Source organism: Macrosteles quadrilineatus, unplaced genomic scaffold (assembly GCF_028750875.1).
Source record: "Macrosteles quadrilineatus isolate MER2022 unplaced genomic scaffold, UCM_ALF_1.0 Scaffold_56__1_contigs__length_789204, whole genome shotgun sequence".
Classification (NCBI taxonomy): domain Eukaryota; kingdom Metazoa; phylum Arthropoda; class Insecta; order Hemiptera; family Cicadellidae; genus Macrosteles; species Macrosteles quadrilineatus.
This window is the reverse complement of record NW_026542649.1, coordinates 491,425-509,789: the sequence shown is the minus strand read 5'-3', so window position 1 is coordinate 509,789 and position 18,365 is coordinate 491,425. Positions and strand designations below refer to the sequence as shown.

The 18,365-nt window shown below is 21.0% G+C and overlaps 1 protein-coding gene across 1 annotated transcript; it reads left to right on the top strand.

Moving 5' to 3' along the window:
• The first annotated feature begins 17,066 nt into the window (after positions 1-17,066).
• On the top strand, positions 17,067-18,287 carry LOC128981899 (uncharacterized). The gene has a single exon (XM_054400888.1). It carries the CDS (start codon positions 17,067-17,069, stop codon positions 18,285-18,287), a length of 1,221 nt encoding a protein of 406 aa, XP_054256863.1.
• Positions 18,288-18,365: the final 78 nt, after the last annotated feature.

Below are 18,365 nucleotides of genomic sequence, written 5' to 3'. Positions count from 1 at the left end.
ATATAAGAAATCGAATAAAAATGCTAGGGTGTCTTTAGTATAATATATATATACTAGGGAAAAAATTTCAGTTTCATATGTCTTACACTTTTTGAGATAATGGGTCACATACATGTATATGTTTAACATTGCGGGTATAGGCGGCGTACATCTCCCCTTAAAATGAAACATGTTAAAATGTATCATTTTATAATGTTAAAATGAAACATGTAAAATGTAACATTTTATCATGTTTAAATGCAACATGTTAAAATGTAACATTTTATCATGTTAAAATGCAACATGATAAATGTAACATTTTATCATGTTAAAATGCAACATGTTAAAATGTAACATATTAAAATGTTACATGTTAAAATGTAACATTTTATGATGTTAAAATGAAAAATGTTAAAATGTAACATTTTATCATATTTAAATGAAACATGTAAAAATGTAACATTTTTAAATGTAACATTTTATCATGTTAAAATGAAACATGTTAAAATGTAACATTTTAAAATGTAACATTTTAAAATGAAACATGTTAAAATGTAACATTTTATCATGTTAAAATGTAACATTTTAAAATGTAACATTTTATCATGTTTAAATGAAACATGTTAAAATGTAACATTTTATCATGTTAAAATGCAACATGTTAAAATGTAACATTTTATCATGTTAAAATGTAACATTTTATCATGTTAAAATGCAACATGTTAAAATGTAACATTTTATCATGTTAAAATGCAACATGTTAAAATGTAACATATTAAAATGTAACATGTTAAAATGTAACACTTTAAAATGTAACATTTTAAAATAAAACATGTTAAAATGTAACATTTTATCATGTTAAAATGAAACATGTTAAAATGTAACATTTTATCATGTTAAAATGCAACATGTTAAAATGTAACATTTTATCATGTTAAAATGCAACATGTTAAAATGTAACATTTTAATATGTTAAAATGCAACATGTTAAAATGTAACATTTTATCATGTTAAAATGCAACATGTTAAAATGTAACATATTAAAATGTAACATGTTAAAATGTAACATTTTAAAATGTAACATTTTAAAATGAAACATGTTAAAATGTAACATTTTAAAATGAAACATGTTAAAATGTAACATTTTAAAATGTAACATTTTAAAATGAAACATGTTAAAATGTAACATTTTATCATGTTAAAATGCAACATGTTAAAATGTAACATTTTATCATGTTAAAATGCAACATGTTAAAATATAACATTTTATCATGTTAAAATGCAACATGATAAAATGTAACATATTAAAATGTAACATGTTAAAATGTAACATTTTATGATGTTAAAATGAAACATGTAAAATGTAACATTTTATCATGTTAAAATGCAACATGTTAAAATGTAACATTTTATCATGTTAAAATGCAACATGTTAAAATGCAACATGTTAAAATGTAACATTTTATCATGTTAAAATGCAACATGTTAAAATGTAACATTTTATCATGTTAAAATGCAACATGTTAAAATGTAACATTTTATCATGTTAAAATGCAACATGTTAAAATATAACATTTTATCATGTTAAAATGCAACATGATAAAATGTAACATATTAAAATGTAACATGTTAAAATGTAACATTTTATGATGTTAAAATGAAAAATGTTAAAATGTAACATTTTATCATGTTTAAATGAAACATGTAAAAATGTAACATTTTTAAATGTAACATTTTATCATGTTAAAATGAAACATGTTAAAATGTAACATTTTATTATATTAAAATGCAACATGTTAAAATGTAACATTTTATCATGTTAAAATGCAAAATGTTAAAATGTAACATATTAAAATGTAACATGTTAAAATGTAACACTTTAAAATGTAACATTTTAAAATGAAACATGTTAAAATGTAACATTTTATCATGTTAAAATGAAACATGTTAAAATGTAACATTTTATCATGTTAAAATGCAACATGTTAAAATGTAACATTTTATCATGTTAAAATGCAACATGTTAAAATGTAACATTTTATCATGTTAAAATGCAACATGTTAAAATGTAACATTTTAATATGTTAAAATGCAACATGTTAAAATGTAACATTTTATCATGTTAAAATGCAACATGTTAAAATGTAACATATTAAAATGTAACATGTTAAAATGTAACATTTTAAAATGTAACATTTTAAAATGAAACATGTTAAAATGTAACATTTTATCATGTTAAAATGAAACATGTTTAAATGTAACATTTTATCATGTTAAAATGCAACATATTAAAATAAAACATTTTATCATGTTAAAATGCAACATGTTAAAATGTAACATTTTAAAATGTTAAAATGCAACATGTTAAAATGTAACATTTTATCATGTTAAAATGCAACATGTTAAAATGTAACATATTAAAATGTAACATGTTAAAATGTAACATTTTAAAATGTAACATTTTAAAATGAAACATGTTAAAATGTAACATTTTAAAATGTAACATTTTAAAATGAAACATGTTAAAATGTAACATTTTAAAATGTAACATTTTAAAATGAAACATGTTAAAATGTAACATTTTAAAATGTAACATTTTAAAATGAAACATGTTAAAATGTAATATTTTATCATGTTAAAATGAAACATGTTAAAATGTAACATTTTATCATGTTAAAATGCAACATGTTAAAATGTAACATTTTATCATGTTAAAATGCAACATGTTAAAATGTAACGTTTTATCATGTTAAAATGCAACATGTTAAAATATAACATTTTATCATGTTAAAATGCAACATGATAAAATGTAACATATTAAAATGTAACATGTTAAAATGTAACATTTTATGATGTTAAAATGAAACATGTAAAATGTAACATTTTATCATGTTAAAATGCAACATGTTAAAATGTAACATTTTATCATGTTAAAATGCAACATGTTAAAATATAACATTTTATCATGTTAAAATGCAACATGATTAAATGTAACATATTAAAATGTAACATGTTAAAATGTAACATTTTATGATGTTAAAATGAAAAATGTTAAAATGTAACATTTTATCATGTTTAAATGAAACATGTAAAAATGTTACATTTTTAAATGTAACATTTTATCATGTTAAAATGAAACATGTTAAAATGTAACATTTTATTATATTAAAATGCAACATGTTAAAATGTAACATTTTATCATGTTAAAATGCAACATGTTAAAATGTAACATTTTAAAATGAAACATGTTAAAATGTAACATTTTATCATGTTAAAATGTAACATTTTATCATGTTAAAATGCAACATGTTAAAATGTAACATTTTATCATGTTAAAATGAAACATGTTTAAATGTAACATTTTATCATGTTAAAATGCAACATATTAAAAAAAAACATTTTATCATGTTAAAATGCAACATGATAAAATGTTACAAATTAAAATGTAACATGTTAAAATGTAACATTTTATGATGTTAAAATGAAAAATGTTAAAATGTAACATTTTATCATGTTTAAATGAAACATGTAAAAATGTAACATTTTATCATGTTAAAATGCAACATGTTAAAATGTAACATATTAAAATGTAACATGTTAAAATGCAACATGTTAAAATGTAAAATTTTATCATGTTAAAATGCAACATGTTAAAATGTAACATTTTATCATGTTAAAATGCAACATGTTAAAATATAACATTTTATCATGTTAAAATGCAACATGAAAAAATGTAACATATTAAAATGTAACATGTTAAAATGTAACATTTTATGATGTTAAAATGAAAAATGTTAAAATGTAACATTTTATCATGTTTTAATGAAACATGTAAAAATGTAACATTTTTAAATGTAACATTTTATCTTGTTAAAATGAAACATGTTAAAATGTAACATTTTATCATGTTAAAATGCAACATGTTAAAATGTAACATTTTATCATGTTAAAATGCAACATGTTAAAATGTAACATATTAAAATGTAACATTTTAAAATGAAACATGTTAAAATGTAAGATTTTATCATGTTAAAATGAAACATGTTTAAATGTAACATTTTATCATGTTAAAATGCAACATATTAAAATGTAACATTTTATCATGTTAAAATGCAACATGTTAAAATGTAACATTTTATCATGTTAAAATGAAACATGTTAAAATGTAAGATTTTATCATGTTAAAATGAAACATGTTAAAATGTAACATTTTATCATGTTAAAATGAAACATGTTAAAATGTAACATTTTATGATGTTAAAATGAAACATGTTAAAATGTAACATTTTAACATGTTAAAATGAAACATGTTAAAATGTAACATTTTATCATGTTAAAATGCAACATGTTAAAATGTAACATATTAAAATGTAACATGTTAAAATGTAACATTTTAAAATGTAACATTTTAAAATGAAACATGTTAAAATGTAACATTTTATCATGTTAAAATGATACATGTAAAATGTAACATTTTATCATGTTTAAATGCAACATGTTAAAATGTAACATTTTATCATGTTAAAATGCAACATGATAAATGTAACATTTTATCATGTTAAAATGCAACATGTTAAAATGTAACATATTAAAATGTTACATGTTAAAATGTAACATTTTATGATGTTAAAATGAAAAATGTTAAAATGTAACATTTTATCATATTTAAATGAAACATGTAAAAATGTAACATTTTTAAATGTAACATTTTATCATGTTAAAATGAAACATGTTAAAATGTAACATTTTAAAATGTAACATTTTAAAATGAAACATGTTAAAATGTAACATTTTATCATGTTAAAATGTAACATTTTATCATGTTAAAATGAAACATGTTAAAATGTAAGATTTTATCATGTTAAAATGAAACATGTTAAAATGTAACATTTTATCATGTTAAAATGAAACATGTTAAAATGTAACATTTTATGATGTTAAAATGAAACATGTTAAAATGTAACATTTTATCATGTTAAAATGAAACATGTTAAAATGTAACATTTTATCATGTTAAAATGCAACATGTAAAAATGTAACATATTAAAATGTAACATGTTAAAATGTAACATTTTAAAATGTAACATTTAAAAATGAAACATGTTAAAATGTAACATTTTATCATGTTAAAATGAAACATGTAAAATGTAACATTTTATCATGTTTAAATGCAACATGTTAAAATGTAACATTTTATCATGTTAAAATGCAACATGATAAATGTAACATTTTATCATGTTAAAATGCAACATGTTAAAATGTAACATATTAAAATGTTACATGTTAAAATGTAACATTTTATGATGTTAAAATGAAAAATGTTAAAATGTAACATTTTATCATATTTAAATGAAACATGTAAAAATGTAACATTTTTAAATGTAACATTTTATCATGTTAAAATGAAACATGTTAAAATGTAACATTTTAAAATGTAACATTTTAAAATGAAACATGTTAAAATGTAACATTTTATCATGTTAAAATGAAACATGTTAAAATGTAACATTTTGTCATGTTAAAATGCAACATGTTAAAATGTAACATTTTATCATGTTAAAATGTAACATATTAAAATGTAACATGTTAAAATGTAACATTTTAAAATGTAACATTTTATCATGTTTAAATGAAACATGTTAAAATGTAACATTTTATCATGTTAAAATGCAACATGTTAAAATGTAACATTTTATCATGTTAAAATGTAACATTTTATCATGTTAAAATGCAACATGTTAAAATGTAACATTTTATCATGTTAAAATGCAACATGTTAAAATGTAACATATTAAAATGTAACATGTTAAAATGTAACACTTTAAAATGTAACATTTTAAAATGAAACATGTTAAAATGTAACATTTTATCATGTTAAAATGAAACATGTTAAAATGTAACATTTTATCATGTTAAAATGCAACATGTTAAAATGTAACATTTTATCATGTTAAAATGCAACATGTTAAAATGTAACATTTTAATATGTTAAAATGCAACATGTTAAAATGTAACATTTTATCATGTTAAAATGCAACATGTTAAAATGTAACATATTAAAATGTAACATGTTAAAATGTAACATTTTAAAATGTAACATTTTAAAATGAAACATGTTAAAATGTAACATTTTAAAATGTAACATTTTAAAATGAAACATGTTAAAATGTAACATTTTATCATGTTAAAATGAAACATGTAAAATGTAACATTTTATCATGTTAAAATGCAACATGTTAAAATGTAACATTTTATCATGTTAAAATGCAACATGTTAAAATGTAACATTTTATCATGTTAAAATGCAACATGTTAAAATGTAACATTTTATCATGTTAAAATGCAACATGTTAAAATGTAACATTTTATCATGTTAAAATGCAACATGTTAAAATATAACATTTTATCATGTTAAAATGCAACATGATAAAATGTAACATATTAAAATGTAACATGTTAAAATGTAACATTTTATGATGTTAAAATGAAACATGTAAAATGTAACATTTTATCATGTTAAAATGCAACATGTTAAAATGTAACATTTTATCATGTTAAAATGCAACATGTTAAAATGCAACATGTTAAAATGTAACATTTTATCATGTTAAAATGCAACATGTTAAAATATAACATTTTATCATGTTAAAATGCAACATGATAAAATGTAACATATTAAAATGTAACATGTTAAAATGTAACATTTTATGATGTTAAAATGAAAAATGTTAAAATGTAACATTTTATCATGTTTAAATGAAACATGTTAAAATGTAACATTTTATCATGTTAAAATAAAACGTTAAAATGTAACATTTTTTCATGTCAAAATGAAACATGTTAAAATGTAACATAATATCATGTTAAAATGCAACATGTTAAAATGTAACATTTTATCATGTTAAAATGAAACATGTTAAAATGTAACATTTTATCATGTTAAAATGCAACATGTTAAAATGTAACATTTTATCATGTTAAAATGCAACATGTTAAAATGTAACATTTTAATATGTTAAAATGCAACATGTTAAAATGTAACATTTTATCATGTTAAAATGCAACATGTTAAAATGTAACATATTAAAATGTAACATGTTAAAATGTAACATTTTAAAATGTAACATTTTAAAATGAAACATGTTAAAATGTAACATTTTATCATGTTAAAATGAAACATGTTTAAATGTAACATTTTATCATGTTAAAATGCAACATATTAAAATAAAACATTTTATCATGTTAAAATGCAACATGATAAAATGTTACATATTAAAATGTAACATGTTAAAATGTAACATTTTATGATGTTAAAATGAAAAATGTTAAAATGTAACATTTTATCATGTTTAAATGAAACATGTAAAAATGTAACATTTTATCATGTTAAAATGCAACATGTTAAAATGTAACATATTAAAATGTAACATGTTAAAATGCAACATGTTAAAATGTAAAATTTTATCATGTTAAAATGCAACATGTTAAAATGTAACATTTTATCATGTTAAAATGCAACATGTTAAAATATAACATTTTATCATGTTAAAATGCAACATGAAAAAATGTAACATATTAAAATGTAACATGTTCAAATGTAACATTCTATGATGTTAAAATGAAAAATGTTAAAATGTAACATTTTATCATTTTTAAATGAAACATGTAAAAATGTAACATTTTTAAATGTAACATTTTATCTTGTTAAAATGAAACATGTTAAAATGTAACATTTTATCATGTTAAAATGCAACATGTTAAAATGTAACATTTTATCATGTTAAAATGCAACATGTTAAAATGTAACATTTTATCATGTTAAAATGCAACATGTTAAAATGTAACATATTAAAATGTAACATGTTAAAATGTAACATTTTATCATGTTAAAATGAAACATGTAAAATGTAACATTTTATCATGTTTAAATGCAACATGTTAAAATGTAACATTTTATCATGTTAAAATGCAACATGATAAATGTAACATTTTATCATGTTAAAATGCAACATGATAAATGTAACATTTTATCATGTTAAAATGCAACATGTTAAAATGTAACATATTAAAATGTAACATGTTAAAATGTAACATTTTATGATGTTAAAATTAAAAATGTTAAAATGTAACATTTTATCATGTTTAAATGAAACATGTAAAAATGTATCATTTTTAAATGTAACATTTTATCATGTTAAAATGTAACATTTTAAAATGTAACATTTTAAAATGAAAGATGTTAAAATGTAACATTTTATCATGTTAAAATGAAACATGTTAAAATGTAACATTTTGTCATGTTAAAATGCAACATGTTAAAATGTAACATTTTATCATGTTAAAATGTAACATATTAAAATGTAACATGTTAAAATGTAACATTTTAAAATGTAACATTTTATCATGTTAAAATGAAACATGTTAAAATGTAACATTTTATCATGTTAAAATGCAACATGTTAAAATGCAACATGTTAAAATGTAACATTTTATCATGTTAAAATGCAACATGTTAAAATGTAACATTTTATCATGTTAAAATGCAACATGTTAAAATGTAACATATTAAAATGTAACATGTTAAAATGTAACACTTTAAAATGTAACATTTTAAAATGAAACATGTTAAAATGTAACATTTTATCATGTTAAAATGAAACATGTTAAAATGTAACATTTTATCATGTTAAAATGCAACATGTTAAAATGTATCATTTTATCATGTTAAAATGCAACATGTTAAAATGTAACATTTTTATATGTTAAAATGCAACATGTTAAAATGTAACATTTTATCATGTTAAAATGCAACATGTTAAAATGTAACATATTAAAATGTAACATGTTAAAATGTAACATTTTAAAATGTAACATTTTAAAATGAAACACGTTAAAATGTAACATTTTATCATGTTAAAATGCAACATGTTAAAATGTAACATTTTATCATGTTAAAATGCAACATGTTAAAATATAACATTTTAGCATGTTAAAATGCAACATGATAAAATGTAACATATTAAAATGTAACATGTTAAAATGTAACATTTTATGATGTTAAAATGAAAAATGTTAAAATGTAACATTTTATCATGTTTAAATGAAACATGTAAAAATGTAACATTTTTAAATGTAACATTTTATAATGTTAAAATGCAACATGATAAAATGTAACATTTTAAAATGAAACATGTTAAAATGTAACATTTTATCATGTTAAAATGAAACATGTTTAAATGTAATATTTTATCATGTTAAAATGCAACATATTAAAATGTAACATTTTATCATGTTAAAATGCAACATGTTAAAATGTAACATTTTATCATGTTAAAATGAAACATGTTAAAATGTAAGATTTTATCATGTTAAAATGAAACATGTTAAAATGTAACATTTTATCATGTTAAAATAAAACATGTTAAAATGTAACATTTTATGATGTTAAAATGAAACATGTTAAAATGTAACATTTTATCATGTTAAAATGAAACATGTTAAAATGTAACATTTTATCATGTTAAAATGCAACATGTTAAAATGTAACATATTAAAATGTAACATGTTAAAATGTAACATTTTAAAATGAAACATGTAAAATGTAACATTTTATCATGTTAAAATGCAACATGTTAAAATGCAACATGTTAAAATGTAACATTTTATCATGTTAAAATGCAACATGATAAATGTAACATTTTATCATGTTAAAATGCAACATGTTAAAATGTAACATATTAAAATGTAACATGTTAAAATGTAACATATTAAAATGTAACATGTTAAAATGTAACATTTTATGATGTTAAAATGAAAAATGTTAAAATGTAACATTTTATCATGTTTAAATGAAACATGTAAAAATGTAACATTTTTAAATGTAACATTTTTAAATGTAACATTTTATCATGTTAAAATGTAACATTTTATCATGTTAAAATGCAACATGTTAAAATGTAACATATTAAAATGTAACATGTTAAAATGTAACATATTAAAATGTAACATGTTAAAATGTAACATTTTATGATGTTAAAATGAAAAATGTTAAAATGTAACATTTTATCATGTTTAAATGAAACATGTAAAAATGTAACATTTTTAAATGTAACATTTTATCATGTTAAAATGTAACATTTTACCATGTTAAAATGAAACATGTTAAAATGTAACATTTATCATGTTAAAATGCAACATGTTAAAATGTAACATTTTATCATGTTAAAATGCAACATGTTAAAATGTAACATAATAAAAAGTAACATGTTAAAATGTAACATTTTAAAATGTAACATTTTAAAATGAAACATGTTAAAATGTAACATTTTATCATGTTAAAATGAAACATGTTATAATGTAACATTTTATCATGTTAAAATGCAACATGTTAAAATGTAACATTTTATCATGTTAAAATGCAACATGTTAAAAAGTAACATTTTATCATGTTAAAATGCAACATGTTAAAATGTAACATTTTATCATGTTAAAATGCAACATGTAAAAATGTAACATTTTATCATGTTAAAATGCAACATGATAAAATGTAACATATTAAAATGTAACATGTTAAAATGTAATATTTTATGATGTTAAAATGAAAAATGTTAAAATGTAACATTTTATCATGTTTAAATGAAACATGTAAAAATGTAACATTTTTAAATGTAACATTTTATCATGTTAAAATGAAACATGTTAAAATGTAACATTTTATCATGTTAAAATGCAACATGTTAAAATGTAACATTTTATCATGTTAAAATGCAACATGTTAAAATGTAACATTTTATCATGTTAAAATGCAACATGTTAAAATGTAACATATTAAAATGTAACATGTTAAAATGTTACATTTTAAAATGTAACATTTTAAAATGAAACATGTTAAAATGTAACATTTTATCATGTTAAAATGAAACATGTTAAAATGTAACATTTTATCATGTTAAAATGCAACATGTTAAAATGTAACATTTTATCATGTTAAAATGCAACATGTTAAAATGTAACATTTTATCATGTTAAAATGAAACATGTTAAAATGTAACATTTTATCATGTTAAAATGAAACATGTTAAAATGTAACATTTTATCATGTTAAAATGAAACATGTTAAAATGTAACATTTTATCATGTTAAAATGAAACATGATAAAATGTTACATTTTAACATGTTTCATTTTAAAATGTAACATTTTATCATGTTAAAATGAAACATGATAAAATGTTACATTTTAACATGTTTCATTTTAAAATGTTACATTTTAAAATGTTACATTTTAACATGTTTCATTTTAACATGATAAAATGTTACATTTAAAAATGTTACATTTTTACATGTTTCATTTAAATATGATAAAATGTTACATTTTAACATTTTTCATTTTAACATCATAAAATGTTACATTTTAACATGTTACATTTTAATATGTTACATTTTAACATGTTGCATTTTAACATGATAAAATGTTACATTTATCATGTTGCATTTTAACATGTTGCATTTAAACATGATAAAATGTTACATTTTACATGTTTCATTTTAACATGATAAAATGTTACATTTTAACATGTTTCATTTTAAAATGTTACATTTTAAAATGTTACATTTTAACATGTTACATTTTAATATGTTACATTTTAACATGTTGCATTTTAACATGATAAAATGTTACATTTTAACATGTTTCATTTTAACATGATAAAATGTTACATTTTAACATGTTTCATTTTAACATGATAAAATGTTACATTTTAACATGTTTCATTTTAACATCATAAAATGTTACATTTTAACATGTTTCATTTTAACATGATAAAATGTTACATTTTAACATGTATCATTTTAACATGATAAAATCTTACATTTTAACATGTTTCATTTTAACATGATAAAATGTTACATTTTAACATGTTGCATTTTAACATGATAAAATGTTACATTTTAATATGTTGCATTTTAACATGATAAAATGTTACATTTAAACATGTTTCATTTTAACATGATAAAATCTTACATTTTAACATGTTTCATTTTAAAATGTTACATTTTAAAATGCTACAATTTAACATGTTACATTTTAATATGTTACATTTTAACATGATAAAATGTTACATTTTAACATGTTGCATTTTAACATGATAAAATGTTACATTTTAACATGTTTCATTTTAACATGATAAAATGTTACATTTAAAAATATTACATTTTTACATGTTTCATTTAAACATGATAAAATGTTACATTTTAACATTTTTCATTTTAACATCATAAAATGTTACATTTTAACATGTTACATTTTATCATGTTGCATTTTATCATGTTGCATTTTAACATGATAAAATGTTATATTTTAATATGTTGCATTTTAACATGATAAAATGTTATATTTTAATATGTTGCATTTTAACATGATAAAATGTTACATTTAAACATGTTTCATTTTAACATGATAAAATGTTACATTTTAACATGTTTCATTTTAAAATGTTACATTTTAAAATGTTACATTTTAACATGTTACATTTTAATATGTTACATTTTAACATGTTGCAACATGATAAAATGTTACATTTTAACATGTTGCATTTTAACATATTAAAATGTTACATTTTAACATGTTGCATTTTAACATGATAAAATGTTAACTTTTTAACATGTTGCATTTTAACATGATAAAATGTTACATTTTAACATGTTGCATTTTAACATGATAAAATGTTACATTTTAACATATTGCGATTTAACATGATAAAATGTTACATTTGAACATGTTACATTTTAATATGTTACATTTTTACATGTTGCATTTTAACATGATAAAATGTTACATTTTAACATGTTGCATTTTAACATGATAAAATGTTACATTTTAACATGTTTCATTTTAACATTATAAAATGTTACATTTTAACATGATAAAATGTTACATTTTAACGTTTCATTTTAACATGATAAAATGTTACATTTTAACATGTTTCATTTTAACATGATAAAATGTTACATTTTACATGATGCATTTTAACATGTTTCATTTTAACATGATAAAATGTTACATTTTAACTTTTCATTTTAACATGATAAAATGTTACATTTTAACATGTTTCATTTTAACATGATAAAATGTTACATTTTAACATGTTTCATTTTAACATGATAAAATGTTACACTTTAACACTATGCATTTTAACATGATAAAATGTTACATTTTAAAATGTTTCATTTTAACATGATAAAATGTTACATTTTAACATGTTTCATTTTAACATGATAAAATGTTACATTTTAACATGTTTCATTTTAACATGATAAAATGTTACATTTTAACATGATAAAATGTTACATTTTAACATGTTGCATTTTAACATGATAAAATGTTACATTTTAACATGTTGCATTTTAACATGATAAAATGTTACATTTTAACATGTTACATTTTAACATGTTTCATTTTAACATAATAAAATGTTACATTTTAAAATGTTACATTTTAACATGTTACATTTTAATATGTTACGTTTTAACATGTTGCATTTTAACATGATAAAATGTTACATTTTAACATGTTTCATTTTAACATGATAAAATGTTACATTTTAACATGTTTCATTTTAACATGATAAAATGTTACATTTTAACATGTTGCATTTTAACATGATAAAATGTTACATTTTAACATATTGCGATTTAACATGATAAAATGTTACATTTTAAAATGTTACATTTGAACATGTTACATTTTAATATGTTACATTTTAACATGTTTCATTTTAACATTATAAAATGTTACATTTTAACATGTTTCATTTTAACATGATAAAATGTTACATTTTAACGTTACATTTTAACATGATAAAATGTTACATTTTAACATGTTTCATTTTAACATGATAAAATGTTACATTTTAACATGTTTCATTTTGACATGATAAAATGTTACATTTTAACGTTTTATTTTAACATGATAAAATGTTACATTTTAACATGTTTCATTTAAACATGATAAAATGTTACATTTTAACATGTTTCATTTTAACATGATAAAATGTTGCATTTTAACATGTTTCATTTTAACATGATAAAATGTTACATTTTAACATGTTGCATTTTAACATGTTTCATTTTTAACATGATAAAATCTTACATTTGAACATGTTTCATTTTAACATGATAAAATGTTACATTTTAACATGTTGCATTTTAACATGATAAAATGTTACATTTTAACATGTTGCATTTTAACATGATAAAATGTTACAAATTAAAATGTAACATGTTAAAATGTAACATTTTATGATGTTAAAATGAAAAATGTTAAAATGTAACATTTTATCATGTTTAAATGAAACATGTAAAAATGTAACATTTTATCATGTTAAAATGCAACATGTTAAAATGTAACATATTAAAATGTAACATGTTAAAATGCAACATGTTAAAATGTAAAATTTTATCATGTTAAAATGCAACATGTTAAAATGTAACATTTTATCATGTTAAAATGCAACATGTTAAAATATAACATTTTATCATGTTAAAATGCATCATGAAAAAATGTAACATATTAAAATGTTACATGTTAAAATGTAACATTTTATGATGTTAAAATGAAAAATGTTAAAATGTAACATTTTATCATGTTTTAATGAAACATGTAAAAATGTAACATTTTTAAATGTAACATTTTATCTTGTTAAAATGAAACATGTTAAAATGTAACATTTTATCATGTTAAAATGCAACATGTTAAAATGTAACATTTTATCATGTTAAAATGCAACATGTTAAAATGTAACATATTAAAATGTAACATTTTAAAATGAAACATGTTAAAATGTAAGATTTTATCATGTTAAAATGAAACATGTTTAAATGTAACATTTTATCATGTTAAAATGCAACATATTAAAATGTAACATTTTATCATGTTAAAATGCAACATGTTAAAATGTAACATTTTATCATGTTAAAATGAAACATGTTAAAATGTAAGATTTTATCATGTTAAAATGAAACATGTTAAAATGTAACATTTTATCATGTTAAAATGAAACATGTTAAAATGTAACATTTTATGATGTTAAAATGAAACATGTTAAAATGTAACATTTTAACATGTTAAAATGAAACATGTTAAAATGTAACATTTTATCATGTTAAAATGCAACATGTTAAAATGTAACATATTAAAATGTAACATGTTAAAATGTAACATTTTAAAATGTAACATTTTAAAATGAAACATGTTAAAATGTAACATTTTATCATGTTAAAATGAAACATGTAAAATGTAACATTTTATCATGTTTAAATGCAACATGTTAAAATGTAACATTTTATCATGTTAAAATGCAACATGATAAATGTAACATTTTATCATGTTAAAATGCAACATGTTAAAATGTAACATATTAAAATGTTACATGTTAAAATGTAACATTTTATGATGTTAAAATGAAAAATGTTAAAATGTAACATTTTATCATATTTAAATGAAACATGTAAAAATGTAACATTTTTAAATGTAACATTTTATCATGTTAAAATGAAACATGTTAAAATGTAACATTTTAAAATGTAACATTTTAAAATGAAACATGTTAAAATGTAACATTTTATCATGTTAAAATGCAACATGTTAAAATGTAACATTTTATCATGTTAAAATGAAACATGTTAAAATGTAAGATTTTATCATGTTAAAATGAAACATGTTAAAATGTAACATTTTATCATGTTAAAATGAAACATGTTAAAATGTAACATTTTATGATGTTAAAATGAAACATGTTAAAATGTAACATTTTATCATGTTAAAATGAAACATGTTAAAATGTAACATTTTATCATGTTAAAATGCAACATGTTAAAATGTAAGATTTTATCATGTTAAAATGAAACATGTTAAAATGTAACATTTTATCATGTTAAAATGAAACATGTTAAAATGTAACATTTTATGATGTTAAAATGAAACATGTTAAAATGTAACATTTTATCATGTTAAAATGAAACATGTTAAAATGTAACATTTTATCATGTTAAAATGCAACATGTTAAAATGTAACATATTAAAATGTAACATGTTAAAATGTAACATTTTAAAATGTAACATTGGGGAGAAGTACGCCCGAAAATAAAAAAAAAAAAAAAATTTTTTTTATTTAATATTTGTATAGTTTATTTTATTCTGATTGCAATGGTATGTAATACATGCCTATTTTGAGTTAATAAAATATAAAAAATAAATTTTGAAAAAATTTCCACACGGCTACTTAGCAACCAAACACAACTTACTTTCATACATTATGCTCCTGTTTATCTTAGCTAATTTTATTGATTTTGATAAGTTGTGTTGGCTAACCTGGCTCCTGGTTTGTTTTTCTCTTAGTCTGTATTGTCGTCTGATCCATATGTTTATGTTTGTGTTGAGGTTCAGCATTGTTTACAAATTTTATAGCAAAGGTTATGTTTTGTGCTGAGTGTAAAAGTGATGTTACAAAATGACAAAAACTAAAAAGTTGTGGAAGAAAAGAAGCTTTCGAGGTAACCAGTATGCAAAGGTAAATAGTTGTGTGCAAAATGAAGGAAATAGGCCTACGCCTGTAACTGAAAACAGTCAAAGTTTGGATCCTGAAAATCAAAGACTAAATGATTCTGTGCCTAGCATTGAAAGTAGGCCTACTCCTCCATCTGCTTCATCGAAAAAGATTGGGACAGTGCCAGATACATTTGATAGTTTTAGTGTTAGTAACAACAATATAATACTAAGTATTAACATCTTATCTCAGGCTTTGTTATGTGCCACTGCTTGTAAGCAATGTAAATCTGAGAGCTCGCTAACTTTGACAGAAGAGGAAAGTTCACGACAAGGACTAGCTTGTAAACTAGTAATTGAATGTAAGAAATGTTTTCACTCTTTTCCTTTTTGGACATCACACAAAACAGACAATTTTTTTGATGTAAACTTAAAGTGTGTTTATGGGTTGAGGGCAATAGGTAAGGGTTCGGTTTCAAGTAGGCCTCTTTTTGCTTTACTCGACTTGCCTAAACCTCCAATTAGGTTTGAAAGGTACAACAGTCTTATGGTAGAATCTGTGAGAACTGTTGCTCACAATTCAATGATCAAGGCCATAGAAGAAGCCGTAGAAAAGAATGTTAGTGATGATGGTACCACTACCAGAGATATCAGTGTAGGCATCGATGGTACATGGCAACGGCGAGGTTTTGCTTCGCTCAATGGTATAGTATCAGTTTCAAGTTTCGACACGAGTAAAATCCTCGATGTGGAAATCCTTACAAAATATTGTCACACATGCAGTACATCTAAATCAAATAAACAAAAAAAAGGCCACCACTTTTGTGAGAAGAACTTTGAAGGCAGTAGTGGTTCGATGGAGGTTGCCGGAGCCAAGAGTGTATTTTCGCGTTCTGTGGCCACAAGAAATGTCAGGTACAAATACTACCTAGGGGACGGAGACTGTAAGGGGTTTTCCACTGTTGTTGAATCCCAACCATATGGGCCTACTTTTAATATTGAAAAATTAGAATGTGTAGGCCACGTTCAGAAACGAATGGGTGGGCGTCTTCGAAAGTTGCGAAGAGACTTGAAAGGACAAAAGTTGAGTGATGGACTGAAGATAGGGGGGAAAAAAGGTAGGCTCACAGACAGTGTCATAGACTCTTTACAAAATTATTATGGCTTAGCTATTAGGCGCAACAAAAATAATTTGGAAAAAATGAAAAGCGACGTTTTGGGAATCCTCTTCCATAAAGCTTCCACAGACGACACCCCACAACATCAACATTGCGACGAAGCATGGTGCAAGTACAAACAAGCTATAAAAGAAAATAAAACATACAAGCACAATAACTCACTAGACAAGGTTATAATCGACCAAATAAAACCTATATTCGAGGATCTGGCGAAAACTGAGTTGTTAGAGAAATGTCTGCATGGCCGAACACAAAACATCAACGAAAGTTTTAACTCTGTTGTGTGGTCCAGGATTCCCAAAAATAATTTTGTTGGAAGACAAACTCTGAGATTTGGCACATTTGACTCTGTTATTACTTTTAATGAAGGAAACAGGGGACGATTAGAGGTTTTGAAAGAGCTTGGGGTCAAAGTTGGAAGAAATTGTGCGAGATTTCTTAGTGACATCGACCGATACCGGATGATGAAATCAGAAATTTCATGTGATGAGAAGACAAAGCAAGCCAGGAAAAGAACCAGGATGATTAGGAAGAAGCTCTGGGATGCTGACAAAGAAAAGGAGCAGGATTATGCAGCTGGAATGTTTTAAAATGTAAGTTAATTATTATTTTCTGCGTTTTTTGCGATTTCTCAAAAATTCACTTTTTTAGCATTAAAGTCCCATTAT

Coding starts and splice junctions, on each gene's coding strand:
- LOC128981899 (XM_054400888.1), top strand. CDS start 17,067: ATGGTAGAATCTGTGAGAACTGTTGCTCACAATTCAATGATCAAGGCC.